General features: G+C 42.5%; 2 protein-coding genes across 7 annotated transcripts; both read right to left on the bottom strand.

Moving 5' to 3' along the window:
• Window positions 1–8,004: 8,004 nt before the first annotated feature.
• LOC127344693 (coatomer subunit delta-3) lies at window positions 8,005–14,107 on the bottom strand. Its single transcript, XM_051371032.1, has 12 exons — window positions 13,963–14,107; window positions 12,794–12,876; window positions 12,549–12,588; window positions 11,978–12,201; window positions 11,460–11,702; window positions 11,258–11,372; window positions 10,657–10,973; window positions 10,098–10,284; window positions 9,871–10,024; window positions 9,146–9,208; window positions 8,921–9,017; window positions 8,005–8,325 (listed from the first exon to the last, which is right to left on the bottom strand). The coding sequence occupies exons 2-12, from the start codon at window positions 12,794–12,796 to the stop codon at window positions 8,239–8,241; spliced, it is 1,530 nt and encodes a 509-aa protein (XP_051226992.1). The 5' UTR covers window positions 12,797–12,876; window positions 13,963–14,107; the 3' UTR covers window positions 8,005–8,238.
• Window positions 14,108–15,723: 1,616 nt separating this feature from the next.
• Window positions 15,724–20,089, bottom strand: LOC127344692 (protein IQ-DOMAIN 3). Of its 6 annotated transcripts, none has more exons than XM_051371028.2 (6): window positions 19,905–20,089; window positions 18,639–18,744; window positions 18,139–18,528; window positions 17,427–17,648; window positions 16,875–16,994; window positions 15,724–16,731 (listed from the first exon to the last, which is right to left on the bottom strand). In XM_051371028.2, exons 2-6 carry the CDS (start codon window positions 18,714–18,716, stop codon window positions 16,039–16,041), a joined length of 1,503 nt encoding a protein of 500 aa, XP_051226988.1. In that variant the 5' UTR covers window positions 18,717–18,744; window positions 19,905–20,089; the 3' UTR covers window positions 15,724–16,038. The 6 variants fall into 6 exon arrangements, with proteins under 6 accessions (XP_051226988.1, XP_051226987.1, XP_051226990.1 ...); XM_051371027.2 differs by lacking the exon at window positions 19,905–20,089 and adding an exon at window positions 19,650–19,896; XM_051371030.2 differs by lacking the exon at window positions 19,905–20,089 and adding an exon at window positions 19,650–19,896 and having other exon boundaries at window positions 18,639–18,738.
• Between the last annotated feature and the right edge of the window lie 3,676 nt (window positions 20,090–23,765).

The raw sequence follows: 23,765 nt of genomic DNA, 5'->3' as shown, positions 1-23,765 counted from the left end.
TCAAAGCTTCGGCGAAAGTTATGCGGTAATCAACATTAGCCTTTTAATTGACACTTTTATCTTAACAACAACACAATACTGGATGCGTAGCCATTTTGAGTTAACTGCTATAATCAACTGGGGCATGTAAATAAAATATGATTTTCTTACTCAAGAAAGAGGAACATGAGTTTCACAGCAGGTCAGCTTGCATTGTTGACTTAAATGGATGATTCCAAGGGTGGCTTTCAGTCTAATTGACGGTCTGTGACACCGAATCTCCAGTGACCAGCGTGCCGTTGAGCTGGTGTTTGGACCTTCATCATCTGCTTCCTTGCGGTAACACTGCACCAAGCACTGTTGGCGGAGCCTCTTCGACGAAGAAACGAAGTCCTCACAGTAGAACTATGGCACACCAACAAAAGCACCATGGCGACATTCCTCTATTGGGGTTGTGTCATCTGGTTCTAGAAGCAAGGAGCAATATAAGAATTTAGACGCCATCAAAAGTAGACGTTCGTAATTTGTTGAGCATGGAAATTTTTGCATACAATTTTACAAATAGCTTTTTTTCGAAATGGGGATTTTACCCCAGCCTCTACATCAAAATGATTTTAAAAATAGCTACATTTCTTAGTTGTCAGCTATCTCGACGGAATCTTAATACCGAGGCATTTGTAAAACTACTAGGGCTGCTAATCTCAAAGAAAATGTCAAGTGGTGCACTTATCGGATTTGGTAGGGAGCAGTTAATTTTGCGTTGTTTGCAATGCTTTATCAAGTGATGATCTTGAACAAAAATGGTAAAAGAAACTTCTGTGAGCATATTTCTATCTTATATAAATATATTCTTTATTTTGAGGCATCTTTTTATGCAGGTGAGCAAGGCAGGTGATGGCTACCGGTGCCGGGCGAGCTAGCGGGTGAGAGACCAGAGAGTAAAGGGAAGAAGGCGGCGTATCAAAAGATAGCGTGTGGCGATGGCTGGCCCTCTTTGGCATGGCTCTGAGCATGAAAAGAATGAAGGTGGGCTAGGAAACGATGAGGAATCGACAAGGTGAATCTGACTCCTTCCAGTTTCTCTCATTCTTTGCCTCCTTGCTGTTTTCTTTTCCCTCATGTTGATTTGTTGTCTGATGCCTCTGGTTTTTGTGAAGAATTGGACTATGTCCTGTTCATTTGCTGCGGCAGTTTTCATTGAATTTGTGGTTGTGTATGCCTTCCATGAGTGTATGTGTTGTTGATGTCTGCTGCTCGTCCGCAAGGTCAGCCCCCTTGGCCTCCTCTGACCCATGTCGGCATCGTGGACTTCAAAAAAGAAAGTAATCTTTTTTGTTTTGCATGCCATACATCTATACAGATTCAAGATATTTTCAAAATGGGGCTTTTGTTCAATACTTCATTTTCTGAATGATATTGTATTTTTCTACAGTTCCCTAGCTTTTCTTCATAGCAGCATCATTGAAGGTGCTATGATGCATTCGTACCCTTACAGTGTGCATATCGATTCTATCTGTTGATAGATATGAGAGGCAGTTAGGAAAGCAACAGTGACCATCTTCAGTAAAGCAGTATGTCTCTTGTGGTGTGATAATGTGCGCACATACCGAGATCCTAATGGTAGCTTGATTTCTCCAAAAAAAAGTATGAATATGCACTTCTTATGTTCAAGTTCAGTTCATAGCCATCAGTATCTATCAAGTAGCACGTCTTATTTGCAGTCCGTGCATCAATGGATAATCATGAAGCTTCTAATTCATAATTACCTCATGGATTCTTATTTATCACTCTAGGTGCACCGTCATTTCTTATCTGCCTGATTACCTTGATCTCATTTGGCTCTAAATTTGGCTCGAAATGCAGCAGAGTGAAGATGGTGTAGTGCTGCTTTGTACATCAAGATATCGCAGAAAGGTTTTCTTCAAGCAAGGCCATGTGAAACCAGGAATAGCTTGCTTCGTCACACATGGATACAATCTGGCATCAAAGAGGGAAGAGAATGGTAAGGTACACAAATCTGTTTTGCCTTTTTCTCATAGGTCCTTTGCTGTTGGGCATCATTCTTGGTCCTACTTATGTTGGCTATTGATTGAGTTTGCTGATGAATTATTTGTTCACCATTGACCTTTACAGTCAACTGTTTTTGTTTCTCAATCAGGGTTCGAGATTTCAACAATGTGAATACTAATTAATCATGCTTTTAAATAATTGTAGTTTTTTTGAGCGAGGTTAGAAAGAGAAAAGACAGTTACAAAGAGGTACAGTTCTGAACTTATGTCCTATTTTCTCACCATATTAGTATTCCTTTGTCCGCTTCAGGGGTTGCCCATCGGCGACCCGGTCCATTTACATTTCTATGTATTATCTTATTCTCCCGCTGTGGAATGATATTGTTTTCCTAGATCTTCTTTAAATATAATCGTGCTTAAAAGTTAACGGAAGAACATTATTTTTTTCTTGGAGCAGCCACACACCATATTATTTTATAAATAAATTTCAATGAGTGTTATACATATTGGTATGTCTAAAAAGAAAAATTAACCAACTTACATGTCAGAGATGCTTGCAAGATCGATTGATTAATCTATGGATGCATTAACACATTTACCGGGACCAACATGTGAAATAGGAATCTAAAAGTCAACAACCTAAGTGGATGAATTGATTCATGGAATAACAGATCCTGGACACTTCATTCGACATAGAGAAGATGAGAACACTCAAATGGTTTTTGTTATGTTTGGTTTCCTATATTCTTTGCTTGCTTAATTTTCATTAATTTGTTTAGGTAACCTTAGTCAATTGGTAACTGTCCTGTAGCAAATCATATGTCAGATTTTAAGCTTCAAATTGGGGTTTATGAAGCACCGCATTTGAAGTCATGAAATTTGTTGTGGGTATGCCATTGACTCTATTTTTCTTGCGTATATATGGTAGCCAATTATCGTGACTCAGTGTATAGCCTACGAAAGTTGTTGTATGGTTCTTATGCGTGTGACTATACAATGACTAAAAAAGCATGCACATTAGTTATACGTCAGATTATGCAAGAATATATATATGAGAAATTAACATGTTTCAAGCGTATACATGATACATATATGGTATGTTCTTTGTTGTCGCAGATGCATTCCTCTTGATACTTTATGTGTTTGAACATGGATTCTTAGTTCCCACTAATGTATAGGCTATACTTATGTACTGAACTTTGGTTATCGGGTTGTAGCATATTCTGGCAGCTATATTTGTGTGGGAAGAGACAACAGCAAAAGGTATATGCTTACTTATCAGAACCATGTCCTAAGATGCATTCATCTTCATACTTGATATGTTTTGGTTCCTACTAATCTAGAGTTATACTTTTGTGTTCAAATTTGGTTATCAGGCTGTACAAAATGCTGACACCTCTATTTGTGTGGGAAGAGACAAAGGTAAAAGGTATATACTCATGTATCAGAACCATTTCCTTGCGGTAATTGGAACGAGCCAAAAAAGAAGAAGATATCGAATGGCATTCTACTAAAGTTAATCCAATAATTTTTGGTATTGTCTCAAACAGATAAAAGAGTACCAAATGAGCCAAATACAAGGTGAAGTGGAGACATACCTTAGCTTGGACACTGTCTGCAAGGAAACCACATAACAATTGCATGGAGAGCGGACACCCCTAGGAATTTCAAACCACGAGCCGAAGTTGAGGGTTGGTTTTGCCCCTACAAAACATCAACCAAGCCACAGGTTTATGCAATGGTACATGAATGACTATCACAGAGCTGGGAAATGGATTCATTGAGGCACAAATAATCATAGTAACACATGCATGCAAAAAAGGTATACATAACAAAACTCACCATGTCACCAAGAAGACACAAAGTGGGTTTTCGTGTTGAAAAGAAGATTATCCGCTATCAGTATGCTTGGCCAAGGTCAGTCTCGCATTATCAAGAGCAAAGGACCAAAGATCCCGATTGACAACAATGAGTGCCCAAGCGAAGACAGAGATATTGTAGCTCCATTTGCAGTTCAAGAAAATTATGCACTAAATGTTGAGATGGAAAAAAGGTTGTCCATTTGATGATTTGATGAAGAGTGTATAGACATATTATAGATTGCAGTTCTATTTTTTTCCTTTGCATGGTTACAATACATAAGGAATTATGTTCTCTTATGATGTACTGCAATAATCCAAAGGTTTGTAACACATCTACTTGAATGTAAAGAAAATATTCAGGTCAATTATGGATACTATTCCCAGTTTTTAAAATACATATATGTTGACAAATTGACTACCTAATGCAAAGTCAAAAGTGTTACACCATTTTCCAAACCAAGATGCTGGTAGAGAACTAGACTATCAACACTTCAACAGTAATCTCAAGAAACGATTTAAATGGTGAAAATGAAAGGACATGCATAGCCAACCCGGAAGTGTGGGTCAACAATTGAGAGGAGGTGGTCGTTAAACCAAAGGATATGAGAACAGGGCAGTCACCTCAGAGATTGGACACGAAGACCATGATCAATTCGGTCGGAAATGGACATTCCACCCAACGACACGACTCCTCCCGGTGACTCCCGCTTGGAGCAACGCTGGTGACGTCGAGGTCGGTTTGCACTTTGCATCATCCCCAACCTGCCGGCAGCACCGCCGCACCCACTCGCCTCCAGCTCCAATTATGCAGAGAAGGTAGCCGACGCCGCTCCTCACAGCAGCAGCAGCACCACCCTGTTGACAACAACCGTCGCCGTTTTCAGCAGAGACATCGTTCGTCGTAGCATCGTCGTCGCTGGTCCGCGTAAGTGAGCAACTTTGGGGGACGGCTTGTAGCAACGCCAGCGGCCACTGCAGATAGTGTCGGCGGCCGGTGGTAGCTGATGGCCGGCGGCCGGTGGTAGCAGAACCGACAGCCGGTTGTACCAGCGGGGGCCATCCGGCCATGGGGGACTTCGAGGGGGTAGGGGCAGTGGGCCTCTGGGGTGAGCTTGCCGGCATCAATCCAGACCTCGAGGAGGCGGATCTCGCAGTCCACTACGACCCATCTTGGACACGAGGTGGCGCTTCGACCGGCGTATGCCACCGGCTGTGAGCGGCGGCGATCTGGCGCATGGAGGAGGGCGCTGGGCTGCAGGGTAGCTGCCGACGCCAGCGCCGGGAGGTGTGCGAGCACAAAATAAGTGGTCTGTGAGAGGGAGGCGTGGCAGAGGGGACGAGCTCGTGGAGAAGATGCTCATGGAGAAGACAAGGTTGGAGCGGCTCTCTTTTTCTCTCCACGTGGAGGGAGACACGGCGTGCAAAGAAGCGGTGGATCGCCAGGCCTTGTTTCCCTCAGATAATATTCAGCATTTTCCAATTCGTATAGAAGACAAATGGTAATTTTTCTTTGGTTTCTTTTCATAACGGAGAAATGCAGAGATGGGCCATGGGCATGCCTTGGCCGCTAGGGCCTGGTCCGCCTGGAGCCCTGGATGCACTAAAACGTGACCCGGTTTTCAATGATTATTAGGGGAAAAATTGAGATGATGATTAGGGAATTTAACTCGGTGAAGAATGTGCAGGATACTGCTCTAACCTAAAAATATAAAATAATAGATAATTACACGTAATATGTGAAAACATAGGGGCATACCATTAAATTAATCAGACTAAATCTTGTGAATATGAAGTGTATTTCAAAATGATGTTGAATTTGAAAATAAAAATGCAGGGGAATATAATCTGATCCTCAAAATTATCAAAAAGCAAAATGCTACCTAAATTTATATTTATAATCTATATTCTTTAAATTCTATTAGATATAGAAAAATGCGTTTGTTAGAACACTATTAAGCCACAACTAAGAATTATGAGTTCAAAATAGCAAGGAGGACTAATCAAAAAGATTTTTAAGAACTTCTTACGAAAATGATTCAATCAGGCAGAATTTATCTATGGTTCATTTGCATGTTCCTTCTGGTTCTTCCAATTTGTTGAGATACAGTTACTTCATGCTCGACTAAATTTTATGTACTTCCTATTGGAATGATTTAGTCATATGTGTTATTCATGTACCGATTATTCAGAATATATTTTTATGTATAGTTAGTATAGTGGTTGACAAATCGTTTGCCAACGTGAATGGATCCGATTATTCATAATATACCATGTTAAATATATTCTCCTATTTCCGTGTGTATGTATCTGTTTGTTATCCCGTTCGTAACTTCGTGTGCTTTATGCTAATTTTATCCTTTCGGTTTCATTTTGTAAAATCAAAAAAAGTACCATTATTTTTTCACCTGACTTTCATCATCGTTACGTAAACTGTAAATCAATGAATTTAGCGGGGTCGTGCGCCAAAGTAAATCAGGTTACCAATTCACACTATTCCTGAACTGTGTAGTTTGGAACAGCAAAGTAATACTTCACTTTTAGATGTATAACATGTATGGCTGGTTTTAGCCACATGACTTAACTAGCAGGTTATTTCTCTACTAACAGTAGCATTTAGCTGAACCAATATATTAAATCAGGTTTTGTTAACAAATTATTTTTACAAAAAGCTAATGCAAAAGCTAAAATCCAAGTTAACTGAAATATTCCGTTGAACCATGTGAACTAAAATCTGTTTTTAAACTAAAATAAATTTGAGTTAGCATCTACAGCTGACTTCAAACTAAATCAAAGTGCGCAAAAATAATTTACTTTCTCAGACTACATATAAGAAAGCACAAATGTTCTTTATGTACAAGGCAAGGCTGATACCTTTTACCCTTAGCTAATATAATCGCCCGTCCTTTCTTACCAGGTTTAAGCCATGTAAGTCGTTGAGATTCCATCCATGGTCATGATGAAGTCGGCTTCCAAAGCCATTGTATAATGGTATACCCACGAAGAGGAGCGAAGTCCTTCGAGCAAGCAGTGTTGCCTATATAGTTAGCACCATGTAGTAAGACATATTACAATACCGAAGATTTACATAGTGTTTCACCCATCAGGTTATCATTGATTTCTACAAATGCTTAATATGGCGTTTTATAAAGTGTTTGCAATTATATAAGGGTGTGCTACTCCTTTCATGATTCCAGGGGTCTTATCCTAATTTTGTTCTATGGACATTATTTTGTAAAACCATATTATTTCCCCTCTTTATTTTCATTGATGTTATTTAAACTGTAAAAATGGCTCAATCTTACGGGGTCGTGCGCCAAGGCGCACATCTAAATCTAGTAGTGGTAATAGTGGTAAGTGTATGCACTTATGTGTGAGCGTCTGCATTTATACTGTGTTTCTAAAAAAAAAATTAAAGCTGCATGCACGAGTAGTAGCTTTGCGTTGCCTCCTACAGAAAATTGAAATTCTGTCAAAAAAAACAGAAAATTGAAATGCACGCTCGATTGGGTGTTCGTGAAGATGGCGGGATACATACCATTTTTTTATTTTTTTTTTGAGGGAGGCGGGATACATACCAAGCTTCGCGGTGTGGCGTACTTCGTCTACGCGGGATTTATTCAGGGTTCAGCAAAGAAAGTGCCAAAATTTATAGGACTGCGACATTTCGTGCCGTGTTTTGCAGGTAAACAGTCAACCTGCGCCTGTGCACAGTATGATTGGGGGAAACATTGACTAGCATTACGGATGACTTGAAATATTATTCATACCTTTGGTATTCGTGGCGGGTTCCAGAAGTAACCATAGATCAACGCAGTTTCAAGCAGAAAGGGAGCAATGGCTATGAATGTACAGAGTACAAAAGTGTATAAACGCACACAACAGTACAACACATTGGCCAGCAACGACATGATTTCGTTTTCTAGCCATCAACAAATGGGTCTTGCTGGAACGTAAAAGAAATAACACAGACCAAGGATCCAGATTCCAGAACCAGAAGAAAATTGCAGTCGTGCTTCCTAAGCAGCCAGAGACATTAAGGTGAAAGCACGTCTCACTGAACAGATGACCACACAATAAGATAAAACCATATGATACTGGATTGATATTGCAACCCGATTAGTCACCTTGCCTATATGACGATTCAACAAGGCAGATAATATCACAAAACGAGCATCGAACGAAGCACATATTTCCATGTTGTATGTGAGTAGGAAGAACGCCAGCATTTCGTTCAACACTTCAAAATATAATAAATTACAAAAAGGTAAGGTATTGTCTGTACTAAATTTTTATCCATGTGCAATGGCCCCACGAGTCACGAGAAAAACAAAAACCCTATGTACTTCCAATGCCCTATCATTTGACCAGAAAAAAACTTCAGTGGGACGTCAAACTACTTCATATTTGTCAGTGACCAGTCGAACCCGCTGGGAATATTTTGAGCTACCTCCCCCCAATGGACGAACGGCAGTAACCTGAAACCAGAATTTGCAGGAAATCACAAGAATTATAAATTTGAAGTGGAGGAACATGAAATTTGGACAGTTGAATTAACTCAACCAAAGCAGAATGTTTCTGGAATTATAGGGTACAGTGACAACAGATAAACAGTAAGAAATACTGTATCAGAAAGGCCATCATAAAATGAGGTGCAGCGTAGAAACATATATAAACTTTATCTGGTTAAAGTGCTGCTCCAATGAAATGACATGGCAAACCGGTTTTAGAAAAGTGTATTTCTGTACAAAGGGTGGAGATAAAAAAAATTGAAACATGGCTCAATTTTTTTTATTGCAAATCAGAGTAGATCAAGAAGTTGTAAAAGCCAGTAGGAGGGCCATCTTACTGCTTGGTATAGTTCACCGGCTAACATCACACTATTCTGTGAACAGGAAGTCCCACAATAAACCACGGTTGTTCCCAATCAATTTTCAACTAAGTCCAATGCTAGTAAAATGATGTAATACAGCAGGACATCCATGCGAATTCCACGCTAGTTTCGAAGGCACTAGAACAAACAAAGGGTAAAGCAAGTATGCATATATCACTGAGAAGTATAATAAAACAAACCTTCAAACTACTGAATGTATTTAATGCAGAAAATCCAACAGAGATTGGGAAAAATGTTGATGGATCGGCTGCAGGAACAGAAAACTCCATGGAACCACTGCAAATGGAGAAAAATGACAAGTGTTACTAACACTGTCGAACAAACTGGAGGATATAAATTTTGCAAAAAGGAAAACGGAGGATATAAAAGTAACACTGTATTGAGAAAACGTATACTGCATGTACCTTCGGTTGGATTGATCAATAAGAATAACAGACCATTCCAGAACTGACTTTCTCGGGTCATACCTGGATGCAAAAAAATAGATAAATCGAAAGTATAACTGATGAATGCAGGTAAAGTTGAAATAGATGGTTGATCAGGGGAAACTTGAGTCCAGTAAAAACTGTTTACATATAAAGTAATAAATGATAAAGAATAACCGGGCTGGTGGCCAGGAGAAACTACAATCCAAGAAAATTATTTTTCTATTAAGAAATGAATTTAATTGTAACACTTTGTTTCTAAAGTTGCTTAGCTTATTAGGCTACAGATGAAATGGAACATCTAGCCATTTAAAATAAAGACTTGATGCTAAATATACACCAAATTGCTACTCCCTCCAATTGACTATATACTGTCCTCAGTTTACTGCGTGAATCAAGAACATAGTAATTGCCATATTTCCACTCCATAACCTCACAAACTAGAAAAGAAGTTAAGAGGGTTGTTGTAACATGTCAATACAGTAGAACTGAAATTTATCATTAAATTTCTCACAATTTTAGCGTTCCTTGGTCTGTGCACATGGTGCACTGCTCGACGAAACATCATATATAGTTTTGTTATTCTCTTGCAGGTGTACTGTGTAAAACCTAGAGCTATTAGCATTACTCTGGCTGTACAGGACAGTCTTACACATCCATGTTAGCATGGTATTTAGGACAAGATGAGGGAATCAGAACATTACTTCCATTCTCCATCTATATGTTTAACACTCGGAGCCTCCCTGAGTGCAGGCAGAGGGATAGAGATGACAACATTGTCCAAATCGAACATCTCCGAAGCTTCATAATCAATGTTAACATTGGCTGTATTTCCATGCACGGAAGGCCAGCAATTGACTACAAGTGGCAAAACCAGGTTACACAAGTCCAAAGTGGCAAAGCTATGAGAACAAGCAAAACTGCAGTATACCTGTCAATGGCAGAAAAGATTCACCCAACCCCTCGATTCTCCACCTCACCAGATGTGTTTCATTTTGACCACTGGGGAAAGGCCGGTTTGGATCTGTTGCCCCAACAATTTGCTGACCGTTGAACAGCTCTTTGTTAATATTAGGGTGCGTCTTGAAGGTAAGTCCAGGCACATCTTGTTTCTCAATCTGTACCAAATGCATAAAAAATTAGTACCTTCAAATTTAAATTTTAAGTCATTTCCAAAGTGCTGCTAACCAAAAAGGCAGTGTTTGCAGGCAAGCAATTCCTAAACATGTTGCTATAGTAGCACTATAGCCAGGGATACTAAACAAAGTTGCAACCAATTTTCCTGATGCTAGTGGCTCAAACGAATATTGAGGAACCATTTGAGATGTACAAAAAAAAGTGTGACTATATACTATAAATACACATGAGCAAAAAGCAGTTTGCAGCTTCACATTAAAACTGAATTAACAGACTGCAGCTCAATAGTCTGAATGTTCCAAACAGAAGTCTTTGGATAATGAGAATGATTCAGAATCAAATATAGAGAGGACCTGCAGCTGGAGAAAACCATCAACAACATTAAGAACTTGGAGAGCAAGAGTTCCTTGAATATAAAAATTACTAAATCCACCATCCATTTTAACAGTGGCATTGAGCTTCTCTTCAATGGTCACCGTGATAGGATCACTTGGTGGAATAGATGATGAAGACCTTGACTGAATTGCGCTTAGATGAGTATCCTCAAGAATAACTTCTCCTTCAGCTTCCAAAGACTTTATGAACTGATCTGTCTTCTTCTGTTCTTTACTTAACACCATTCCCTTAACTGGCGCTTTTTTCAGAGCATCAGAAGGAGCAGATGGGTGCTCTGTACAAATGGCCATAGGAGTCAAGACAAAATAATAGACACAAGACAAAATATTCAGACATGACTGCATGATCTCTCCTCTAACCACACGCTTGCTATAAAATAAATGCTTTATATATATGAAGTCATGCACGGTCCCAGCAATTGAGTGTCAGAATGCAGATTTATTTTCCATCCGGATTTGTTGTCAATCAAAACACATTGAAACTTCCAAACACAAATATGTTACTAATATGCGCAGACCTTTCTGTTTCCACACAACATCCACATGTTCGAGTACATACCTTTCGCCTTGTTAGGTAACAGGTCAATATCATGAAATACTGGATCCCTGTTCATGTCATTGTTTGGAGTTCTCTTGGGACCAGATTTTTCATTCTCAGTCTTGTTTCTCTCAATCTGCATGAATTCCAATGAAATGATAGTTATATCCATGTGTCACGGAGGAGGGGGGGGGGGGGGGGGTGTAGGATATGTAGAACAGACCTTGATTTTCTCAATCTCAGTTACTTTCCTCCGCATGACCTCGTTAGTATCATTTATCTTGCTTTGCATCATCAGCTTGTGCAGCTTCTCTCCCTGGCTCTCCATTTCGCAATTTTGTATAACTTGTGCAACAGTTACGTTTTCCTTGTTTCCAAGAGAAAGGGCTTCATCGAAAGCAAATATAAGTTGAAATGCTGCCTTGCAGACACCCTCTTCATCCAATGAAGGGGAGTATTCAGGTACCTTTACACATGTTCAAGGAAACCATTGCATTGGATTGATTTACATAAAAAGCAAATTATATAACTATACCCTGAGCCCCTGAGCAAGAACAGATGGTAACAATCTACTGATTTGATCACCAAGTTAACTTTTGCTTCAAAACAAAACTGATTATCCAGTTGCAAGCATTTTGTTTTGTTTTTTCGCGATTGATATAACTTTTCATTTCGCAACTGCAACAACCTAGTTTCTGACAATAGAATATATAACACGACTGAAATTTGAAAATAGGATACAAGTTTGGAGAGCAGCCTCAGTGTATCCAGATCTTCAAGAATGTTACTCTGCTTATTTGTGATGAGTAGCAGATATAGCGCTTCAATTGGTTGATAAACATAACGAACATTTTCAGTCTCCACATAAGTATGTTGCTTTCCAGTTCCAACCAGCTTTGGAAATGCTGCAAGCAGGCCCTCGATCCTTATCCGGGACATATCAACAAATTGCCTTGAAGCAAGTACTGCAGTTCAAGTAATAAATAAATAAATAATAAAACCACTTCACGATTGTTAATAATAACATCACAGGAAAAGAAATGGCACTATCTTTGTTCTTGACATCGTATCAGATGTAGTATAAAACTATTGATGCAAACACGGGCTAAAACATTCATAAATTTATTAAGCAACAGTTAAGCGGAAAGGCCATTTCAGTGCTGTTATTTTGAAGAACTGTATTATCATGTACATAGCATATGACATCAAATTGAGATATACGCTACAGCTACTAAGATTCTGTTGCATTTTTTTTTTTTTGCCTGAAAATTCATAAAGACTTCAGTGACTAGGGACTTTCAGAGAAGCTCACCTTTTCCAGACTTTGATATAATAGAAGCCGCAAGAACCACCTGTGTTGCATATAAAAGAAAGTCATTTCTTCTTCTCACTATTATACTGAAAAAAATACTACTTAGAATAAACTAATAATAACACATATTCTTTCACTGTGATGCATATCCAGACACCTGAATGTCCAGAAGTAAATCAGATTGCAAAATGGAGAATAAAATACTACAAGAGTGCAGGACAACAATTTGAAGCAATCAGTCATACCATTTTCAACGGTTTTGTCAGTCCCAGGAATTACCAAAGCCAAGTAGAGAGTTGCCCTAAAAAAGCCTTGACAAGGTATGTAACTGCAAGAGAGTAGCTAATTATTTCCAACACAAACAAGCCATAATTGGGAGGAAGTAATTCATTGGAACTGCAAATGCACAACCATTAATAGTACACACAGGATGGTCCAACAAACAATGTTTTTTGCGCATATCAAACAGCATACAGCAGAACGAAAATCAGCATATCAAATTATCTTAATGATGATATCCAGATACCACAAGGTGGCCATTATTATTGAAATACAAGAACAGAAGACAAGGAAACAACTGCATGAACATAATCATTATGAAGAATTGTTAATTCAGATATTCTCCCCAATAACAGCTTTTATGAATTCCGAAAGTACAGTGTGCAGATAACTGATAGACGCAGTTCAAACTAACGCTATGCCAAACCGCCACTCGGTGTGATGAAAATGCAGATTGTGATCTGAGAGAACACTTTCACGCCCATAGATACCAAACGGCAAGAACAATATGATCAGGTGTGCGTAATCAAACAACTTCAGGCCCCGATAAAAAAAATCAAAAACTGTAAAGCTAAACTAAGTTGGTCATCCAAGTCGAGCATAACGTTCAGAGGATATACAGATCGAGAACCCAAAAATAGTGGTGTGACAGCAGATAATTGGTAATCCAAATTGCGCGGTACGCTTCACAACTCGTCAGCCCGCACAATCCTCGCACTCCGCGCACGAACCATCACACGGAACCCAACCGGACGCACGTCGCTCAGAGAGGCACGAAGCAGCGCTCCTAACTAGCGAGAGCCGTACGGGAGCCTTACTAAGATCCGAACTAAATTTCAGCAAACTGCAGTACGCACAAGACCCCCCCGTAGAGAGAACCCGAAACCCGCGAGATTCCGCTCGGAAAAAACTCACGCAGAAAATTAAACACGAACAATGTCGCGCATGAAACGATTACGGACTCACGGATCTATCTAAGAACGCCGGCGAGAAAGTTGGCACGGCTCGTGGGCTGATCACAGCAGATCAGATCATGGCGCGCGCCCTAGGAGCGGAGCAAACCCTAGGGGGGGCGCGGGGAGAGACGGGGGCGGAGGAGGTGCGACGAGGAGGGACGGGAGAGCTGCGCGCGTACCTCAGATCGGCGAGCAATGGAGGGCGAGGGAAGTGCAGAGGACGGAGGAGGGCGGCGAGGAAGGCGAGTTTCGTGAAGTGGTGCCTTCGTACGCCGGCTTCCTCCAGGATTTGATGCCACGCGGTTACTTCGTTGGTAAGCCGGATTCCTTCTGGGCCAGGTATTGGATAGATACAAGATTTTGGGTCAGGTTATGTCGGTTTCGAAGCTAGCAGGCCCTGCTGCATTGATATGGGCCGAACGCTACGGCACGATGAGCGGCATTTCTTATTTCCCGGCCATAAATTTATTGTTTTTTCTTTTTAGCTTTTTTCCCTGTTTTCTTTGGTCTATTTTCCTCTTTTTTGTTTTTTCCTTTTGCCTTTTATCACTTTTTTCTAGTACTTTATTTTTTCCTTTTTAGTAATATATGGATATATTTTTAAGATACACAAAAATTAACCTTATGATACATGAGTATTTAATTCATTTTATTTATTATTAAATATGTTAATATTTCTCTTGTATAGATGAATATTTATTAGAAACATATGAAAATTTGTTTCCATATCATTGACATCTTCTTCAAAATATGTGAAAATGCATTTTCACATTTATGGATATACATTTATAATGCATGACACATTTTATTTTCAAACCCGTGAAAATTCTTCATTTAGTACACTTAATTTATGCATGTAATCATAGACAGTATCTAAAGTGATAACAACATAACCACGCAAGATGACATTTTGTATCTCTTAGAAACGACAACAAAATTATGAGGCGTGTCAAAACTTTCTGCTGCACTTTTCGAACTGCTGTTGTGTTGTTGGCATTAGAGAAAACCTTTTTTGCTTGTCATAGATGTTATGTTAAGCCCCCGCTAACAAAACCCTGGAAGATTTCAGAGTGGGCTTTGAGAAAGTCTACATAGTTCACGCCTTGTAACGTAGCCAAACATAAATCTAAGGGTCTCTTTGGTTCGTATGATTTCTAAAATACACGAATAAGAAAACGTACATATATGAGATCATGGTATGTTCAATCCCACAGAAATTGAAACACATTGGAAAATGCAATAGATGTCATAGTTATTGGTGGAATTTATATGAGATCATGGTATCCCACAGAAATTGAAACGTACATATATGAGATCATGGTATTCCACCAATAACTATCGCAGAGAATTTTATTGGAAAAATTTTATGTATGCCATAGTTATTGGTGGAATAAAGGAAAAAAAATCCTTTAGTTTCCACTCAATGGTTTTTTAAAATACATATAAAAGAGCCATGAAAATTTTGTAAAGCCTCTTATTACTGGAACAAATTAATAGGCGCGGCCATATACTATGTCCAGTACAAGCGTACTCCTCAGCTGTGTCAATTAATTTGGGCTGGTGGGAGTATCGCCAAGCACAACCCATGAAAGGACATCAAGATTGGGTAGGTGATAAAAAAGTGTACTCCAATTAGTGGTGCCTTAAACGAAACGTTACGGCAGGTGCAAGTGCAAGGCAATGAGTTCTGGAGTACAAGTCAAGTATGGCGAACAACCACGGATGGAAACAAATGAAAAGCGATGGTGATGAGATAAGCGTTTATCCTCTTCTCGCTACGCGCATGATAGGAAAAGACATACCATTACTCCTGCATACCGCAACACTGGAGTAACAGTTAGCAACACAGTAGGGATTTTAGGCATACATGTGCAACATCAAAACTGAGACTAGCCCAAGTACCAGGCCACTTATATTTTTACAGCAACAACATCAAGAAGTCAGGAAAATTCAACAACTTACATTTCAAGCATCATAATGTACACTGAAAGCCACGCACACACTTCATCCCTCCTCTTTTACTCCTCACCAACATCACACACGCAAATACGCAATCCACAGAGAAAAACCTCTGTCTGTTAACAGTCAAGAGTCGTCTCAAATTATAACCCAAACACATCATACATTTCATAGAGGGCTCAACCTTAAGAGGAAACAATCTAAACTAGAAAATACCAAAATGAAAAACAAGGCGATCAAACAGTCATAAGCGATGCGCCTGGTGTCATTTGATCATAGAAGTTCCTTCGATCATATCAGGGAACATGGACGTCTTTCAGGGAGGCAGGATCCACCTTCGGAGGTTCTGAATGACGCCTCGCTCTTTCCATCGGCTTATCAGCAGTAGCAACATTTGGTTTTTCTGCCACTGGGAAGGATAGGCGCTTCTTTATTGACGACTGGACCAGAGATGCTCTTTGAGGTACCTCAAACTTGTCGGCGAATACCATGTGGTACCGGGACTTTGCCCTTGCGGACTTTGTGGACTGCATGTAGCTGGGGAGAGCAGGCGTGCTTGTTAGGCTTGCATCATCCTGGACCGAGGCTCCACCTGTGCTCAGCCTCCTTGGCCGCTCGGAGCGTATGCTTGTGATGCTCCTCAGGTCATCATCCCTGTAGAGCCAGCTATCCCTTGGACTTGATGGTCTGAACTTTCCTGCAGACCAGGGGTCCTTTGATGGGGGTGTCGATGGTGATTGCCGGCTCGGTGGACGGCTTGACTTGCTTGGTGTTGCCGGTCTCTGGATTGAGAGAGCACGGGGTACAAAGGTTCGAGCGGCGCTAGTGCTGAGATTTTTCGTAAGAGCAGAGTCTTTAAGATCCTTGTTTGGCACCACTTGGTTATCGCACGGCCTTGCTGACATCCAGCGTTCCATCCAGCTCCAGCCCCAATTAGGATTCCCTTGGTCTGTGAATGTTGGTGTTACAGTTCGGCCAGAATTCTTCCACTGCATGAGGTTCAAAAATTTAGATATATAATGATAAATACAACGACATATGCTGAGCAGAACAGTACAATTACAGTAAGTAAGAACAAGGAGTAAACAATATAAGTAAAAGCCATCAAGGGAAACCAAAGAAGTGAACTTGCCTGATGAGAAAATGCATATGCAAGCCCTCTTTCTCGTCTTAGTGCAGCTTCCTGTTTCATCATTAAGCTGGCCTCGATCTGTTCTTTCGATTGATGGCTATGATCCCAGTCTTCATCCATCTGCCAAGTAAATTAGATAGTAGAGCGATATAAGATATCACATGAGAACTATAATTCTCATATTACTGCAGAAGTTTAAATGCCACTAATCAAAACGATATATGGTATCTCAATTCTTTCTTCAATGCGATTGGTATGTTTTTATTATTTATCACTAATAACTCTTTCTCCTATAAACAGAAAATAGGTAATCCCAAAAAGAGCCTTCTGCGAGGTCAATCAGATAAAAACAAGAAAGAAATACTTTAAGATGAAATTATGCTGAACCAGTTGGTTAGAGGTGCACGCACAGGTCCAACCAGCCACCCACATTCTTGCCTTTCCTTAATTAAAAAGGGCACTTGGGATAGTCTCTGCTGGTCTAGTTTTATGTTCGAGAAAAATAAAAATAAAATTATGAGGTTGCATGGGCTACATAAAAAAGGTGCTCACCTTCATTTTCTCGAGTTCCCTTTGGTGCTTCAACTGGAGCTGTCTTTGAAGAGCCTGTTTTTCCTCCTCCATCTTCACCCTTCTAGAGTAGATTTGGGTTTGAACTCTTGTCATTGTTTGTGTGCAATGCAAGGTGTGGGCTGTTTGGCGTTTGACAGCATTTCCATCAACTAGCGACTTTAGCCTAACTAGTCCTCTCAGTGCCCGCAGTGCTCTCCTTGCCTACAACATTATATTTTCCATATTTAGTAACTAATGAAATTTTCTGTATTAAAAAAAGAGAGTAAGCACTAAAACACACATGTATAACTTGCCATGCAAGATGAAATAATGTACACATTTTTTTTCATTCAGCTGTCATATCAGCATTGACACTCTCAGGTGCAAGAACAGCAGAATCATCAGTTGAATATATGATTGAAAATGACCAGCAAAGCACAATCTTGGTGGTATTCCAAAATGGACATCACACTGATACATTAGACAGCAACTCTGTACCAACCAAATCAGGTATCTTAATGGATCTTAACTCATAGCAGGTTGGTATCTTACGTGCATACTCGCAAATGCTAATAAAAACTGAAGATAGTGACCCAAACCAATCACATTGTCTGTTTGTTATTGTATTGCTACTGCAAGGACATACATTAATACAGATACAGATAGATAACAACAGCAAGCAATAAACATCCAGCGAGCATAGTTTCATTACCAGATAACCCCTGAAGGCGGTCTGAATCTTGACAGCAGCGAGTTCTTCCTTCGAGCAAACATGCGATTTTGGTGTAGCTGTGGGGACCGCTGTGAGACGGACGACCTCAGCAGCGGCCTGGGCGGCAACCGCAGCAGCTTCTGCAGCGACAGCGGAGGCAAGGGCAACAGAGTAGGCATGCTTGTTTTGTTCACTCTCCGTTTCCACTGGCTTGATATCCTTAATCTCCTCGGATTGCGGCTGAGGAGGCTCCGTAGGCGGAAGTGGCAGCGGCAGCGGCGATGGAGCTACTGGAGCGACCTCTGACACTGGCATGGTCGGTGGATCGAAGCGCTTTGACTTGCCAAATGGCCATTTCTTCCTGGATTTCGGCTTGTCGACCTTCTCAGTCTACAGGGTCACCAAAAGTCAAAATGGTTGAAAGGACAAGCTTTCATGGAAATGGGGGCAAATGCAAATTGAAGTAATTTTAGCACTTGTCAAGTACATGATTTTTATACCTTGGCTTCCTTCCCCTCCGGATCAGAGGAGCTGAAGACTCTCCTGACAGCACTGAACCACTTCCCTTTCTTACCCATACTTGGTACTCCTTTTCTGCGCCTTCACCTTGAAGTACAAGAACAGATCAGAGCTTCAATACACTGATGATACGAAAGAAAAAGAAAAAAAGAAAAAGACAGGCAGGCAGGCAGGAAAAATCAAAGGCTTTCAACATAAATCAGAGCATATGCAGGATCGGCCACAAGGACAGCTGTTCCATCAATACATTTAGAGATCAGAGGTTCTAACACTTGTCGTTCCCGAGCAAGCACCATGTGTAAAATCAATACATTTATTAGGGATCAGAGATTCTAACACTGCCGTTCCCAAGCAAGCACCATGTGTAAAATCGGGCAGAAGGAACGTTTTGACACCGTAAAAACAAACATTACCAACAGAAAACCAGCATCTCGACCACAAATCAGAACGAAATCAGCTACCGAGGGCGGAGCTAACAAGCACGCAAGCAATTCTGAGGACGCGGAAGGCTTTAGCAGAATCTACTAGTAGGGAAAAAAATCAGAAGGAACTGAACTCCAGGATGTAGTGCGTCAGAGAGCGAAATTCGCCGCTAGGAGGGTATAATTCTTCGCCATAAAATCACACCGTTTCACGAAACATGCATCAATCGGGCAGTGGAAGCAGAAACTGAAATAATCAAGGCGAACAGCAACCGAAACGGACTGAATTTTTAATCCCCCGCATAAACCCTCGGAGCAGCGCCGCCTACCTGAAGCCCGCGCACACTCCTCGCGAGAAATCAACCGAGCCGCGCCCCAGATGAAACCGAAGAAGTCTACTCAGCCGCGCGCCCGAAATGAAGTGCGCGACCAGCTGGAAGAACCAAGCATGGCCGAGGGCGCAGCGCCCAAAACGAAACGAAAAAGAGAGATCTCAGAATTTCACAGCGAGAAAGGCTCGCTTTCACCCCGAAAGCAAGCAACCGCCGAAAGCCGGCCTACCACACGCACCTTCCTCACCTCACTGAAGGCGGCAGGAACCCGAACCGCTCCCTGCCCGTCCTCGGACGCCACCTCCCTCCTCCGTCTGGTGGCTCCGCCTGCGGGTCAGATCAACCCGAGACCGAGACCGAGACCGGAGGCAGCAGCATTTCTAGTGGGCGGAAAGGGGTGGGAAAAATGGGAAAGGAAGGAGAAGGACGGCAAAGGGGGAATGGGAAGTAGCCCAGACTTTTCTACTCCGTAACTTACTTTTTCTCACCTCACCTTCAGCCGTCGAGAGACGCCGCCGCCCCGCTTTTATCGGCTCACCGCCCCGCCGAGAATTGATTCCCGTCGGCGGGACCCGCCGCTCCCGCACACGGCGACCACGGCGACCGAGAGGACGAGCGGCCGTTGGCGCCGGACGGGACCCGCCGGCGGAGCGTACGACGGCGAGCCGTTTCCTGATCTCCTCCGTATTCTCTCTCTCTCGTCTTGACGGCGTCGCGCGCCCCAGTGCCAGCTGAAAGGCAATGTCGCTGTCGATTCTTATGGGAGGGAAGGAAGGAGGCGGGTGGGCCCGACCCCCGCCCGCGGCGCGTGCCATGGACCAGAAACGGCAGAAGCCGGATCAGGCCAGTCCAGTCACGTCACGTCGCGGCAGGAACGGGCGCGGGACGTTGGGCGGGGAATACCGGCTGCCGCGCGCGAGACGCCGTTTTCTTTTTCTGTGGCCGGGCAGGGCGGGCTCGGGGTTGGTGGCCCACGCGTCAGTGGCGCGCCGCTAGCGACGCCCGTGGTTCCTGTAGCATCTCCCGAGTACGGGACGGCTGAACCGGGCCCGCGTGAACCGTTCCTTCTCTCGAGATGGATTCGTGTCCCTTTCACTTAATGCCGTGTTCAATGGGATGTTTAGGTTATCTTCAGCGGCACGATCGTAAAACAAACATTAAAAGTTGTATATATATATTTATTTTATTTAGGTCGGTTCCTCGATATTCAAATGGTTTTCCGGTCTCCTTTGTTTGTTTAGGTTGGGTGACGCAAAAAAAATAATATTATTTTTTTCGATATAAAATAAATTACGTAGAACAGAAAAGGTAAACAGGTAAAAATTAAACCTAGGCTGACTAGGCTTGCTGCCGGCATTGATGCCTACTCGTCTTCGTCCTCAGTGACGACGAGCACGGGAGGCGCCCACTGACAAGCTCAATACAAGGCGCCATGTGTGAGCGTAGCCATCGGTGTCGGAGGGTGTTTTGCTTGTGCCATCGGTGTTGATGTAGGCACTGCTATCGCTAGATGAGGTGGTGGCGCGGGCAGGTGGTTCCGCACAGGATCACTGAAGGGGTGATTGGCCTGCCCTGTCCAGCACGGACTCACGCAGCTGGACGGCGAGGCCATTCCAGTGTGCGCATTCCTCCAACTCACGCTGTGTCACTGTGTGGTTGCCATTTCTAGCGCCATCGTCACTGTCGTCGTCGTTCCCTCCGTCATCGTCAAAGGGGCCGCGGCCGTTCTCACGGGCGAAGAAGCCGACGTCGTCGAGATAGCCCGCGTGCCGGTGTGGGTTGAACTCCGAGGACCCAGTGTCCTAGTTCGCCAAGTCCAACGTGTAGATCGAACAACCCGATCTGTTTGCGTCGGATCGTTGGGCGGCTGAAACAGAACTTAATTTTGACCACGCGAGCCTAAACAGTATACATATTTTAGGGTGCGCAAAATGTCGCGGGGTTTGGAAAAGGCTTTGCACCCGCTCGCCGGTTTTTTACCTGCCAGCTTTTGTACCAACGCGTGTGCGATCTGTAAAGCGCACTCTACCTCTTGGATTTTGTAATCTCTTTGTAGCGCGAGCTGTTTCTTGTGGTTTTTCTTTTCGCCATCTTTCGCAGGCAGCCGATCAGATGCGCCTCGATGAGCATACGGATCGGGATGATTAGAATAGGATTGGGTGTCAGCGAGAGCGAGCGGGAGGCTCTGCCTGGCCGATGATGAGGCGGGATCCGTCACTTGCTAATTGTTTATCTCGGTGTGCCAGCCTTTCATGCGGTGTCTTGGATCTTGGTGGGGCTGGGGACTGAACCGGAGACACTGGACTGAAGGAGCTAGCGGGCTATGGATGGCCTTTGCCTCCATCGGTTCCTGCTGCAGGCTGCACATGCAGAATGCCAGATCGGGCAGGCGCAGGCCCGACCACCCGGCTCGGGACGCCTTTTCTTTTCTTTGCCTCCACGCCCGTACACCTACCACCAACGGCTCTGGCATCTCGCTGCTGCGTCTTTCCTTTCCGATTGCCTGTTTACCTCTGTCAGGCGCAGTGATACCGCTGCATTTCGGATCCTCGTCGCGACGGTGAAAAGTCCGTCGGCGGCTGCTGGTAACCTGCAGCTTTTCGCGCAGTGATCCCTACAATAATGGTGGCGCACACTGGCGCTGTGGTGGTGTTTCTGTATATACGTGTGTGTGTGTTGGCGGGTCGTCTTGAACAGTTGCTCGGAGACTCGGAGCACTTGTGGATTCACTAGTCACGCATGCACTCGTCCTCCTCAATAATCTCAATTGGTCAGTATAGCGGTACTACCCAATACCATAGTTTAAAATAGCCAGCTATCTCATTCAGTCTTGATTTTTTTGGAAGCTATAAAAGACTATAGCCGGGTTATAGCGGGCTATTCCATTTAGCACTTTTTTTCAAAAAAATGGAATATTTCTGTCATATCTTACCAAAAGAAGAGGAAACTATGACTCAAATACGATTCGTGATGCAAATTATTCAACTATTTAAGACAAATAAGTATTCAGTTATTCAACTCACAAGTTTTATTTAATTATATTGAACGCAAATTCAAAAAACAAGAAATGAAAAAAGAAAAAGGAAGATAAATTCAAAATGCAGGAGGTTTAGCGGCTAAATCAGAGGCTAAATAGGGGCTAAATTAGGCTATAGCCGGACATTAGCGATTTTTTCTCATTTAGCCTATAAAAGGTATAGCCGCAGCAGCAGATCTCCCGAAAGGCTATAGTCAGGCTATAGCCAGACTATAGCCGGCTATTTAAAACCATGCCCAATACTTCAATGATGCACCCGTAGTCTTCGTAGAACCAGTATAATGGCCCGACGCAGAGTGCAACGGCAACTGTATTTTCCGATGTAGCGGTCCTAGTCTCATAGACACATAGTGCAATACTGGGAGTGGAATCGTAGAAATTTACGTTTGTCCTCTACGCCCGCGTCAGCCGTCAGACCACTGATCTGCTCTCTTGTCATTCCTCTCCGTTATTATTAGCGGAACTACAAATCGTTTGTCTAATCAGCTAGGCCATGATGATGGTTCCTCGTGATGATGATTGGTCAGATCCGGATGACGATGCTTAGACAGGCTCCCTTCAAAATCCTAAGGCCGGGTGCGTGTTCATTAAAAATAATACAGAATGTACTAGTAACATGGACCGTTTGTTCGACGCGATTTTGTACAAGCCATCGCAATATTTTACAGCTTAGCAAATTGGCATAAAGAAAGAGAAGAAAATAAGATTTAGTACATTAGCATATTGACTCGTGGCATAAGCAAGCAAGATGTGTACATGTATCATGTATGGTATGGAGCTGATCATTGGATTGATACATGGAGCTAGTAAATCAGTCGAGCCATCAGCCTTACATGAGCATGGGCCACGTCCAGGCAGCTATAACATACACAAGCGCCTAAGCTGAGTATACGTACGTACACGTACATACGTCCGTCGGCTTGTGCATACGCGCATGGGACAAATATACCCGGATTAGTTTGTCTCAGCTAAAAAATATTTTGGCCAATATATTTTGATCTATCTAGATGGCCGGATGAGCATCGTACTGGCACGCCAGGTTTGGCCGGTCGCGTTTGGCTTGAAAGAGTTAGCGCGTGCGTAGGTGTATATCAATGAGATAAGCATCAGCAAAACAAATCCGAAAAAAGGGGCAGCCCATCGTCATCCACCGGCCGCGCCCGTTGCCTATAAAAAGAAGAGGTAGAAGAAGAGACGTGAAGAGAGAACACACGCACGCGGAGAGGTGAGGAAAAGAGAGAACGCACGCGGCCGCGGGAGGAAAGAAAGGCACGATCTCGCCACACCCTCGCACCGTGCAAGTTCGTCGTTCGCATC

Source organism: Lolium perenne, chromosome 3 (assembly GCF_019359855.2).
Source record: "Lolium perenne isolate Kyuss_39 chromosome 3, Kyuss_2.0, whole genome shotgun sequence".
Classification (NCBI taxonomy): domain Eukaryota; kingdom Viridiplantae; phylum Streptophyta; class Magnoliopsida; order Poales; family Poaceae; genus Lolium; species Lolium perenne.
This window is presented reverse-complemented; position numbering and strand designations above follow the sequence as displayed.

Coding starts and splice junctions, on each gene's coding strand:
- LOC127344693 (XM_051371032.1), bottom strand. Junction 10,974..11,257: donor GTTACCTAACAAGGCGAAAG/GTATGTACTCGA, acceptor CCATTTGTACAG/AGCACCCATCTGCTCCTTCT. Junction 8,326..8,920: donor ATACATTCAGTAGTTTGAAG/GTTTGTTTTATT, acceptor TTCTGGTTTCAG/GTTACTGCCGTTCGTCCATT.
- LOC127344692 (XM_051371028.2), bottom strand. CDS start 18,716: ATGGGTAAGAAAGGGAAGTGGTTCAGTGCTGTCAGGAGAGTCTTCAGC. Junction 17,649..18,138: donor CCGCCTTCAGGGGTTATCTG/GTAATGAAACTA, acceptor ATAATGTTGTAG/GCAAGGAGAGCACTGCGGGC. Junction 16,995..17,426: donor GGGAACTCGAGAAAATGAAG/GTGAGCACCTTT, acceptor TTTACTTGGCAG/ATGGATGAAGACTGGGATCA.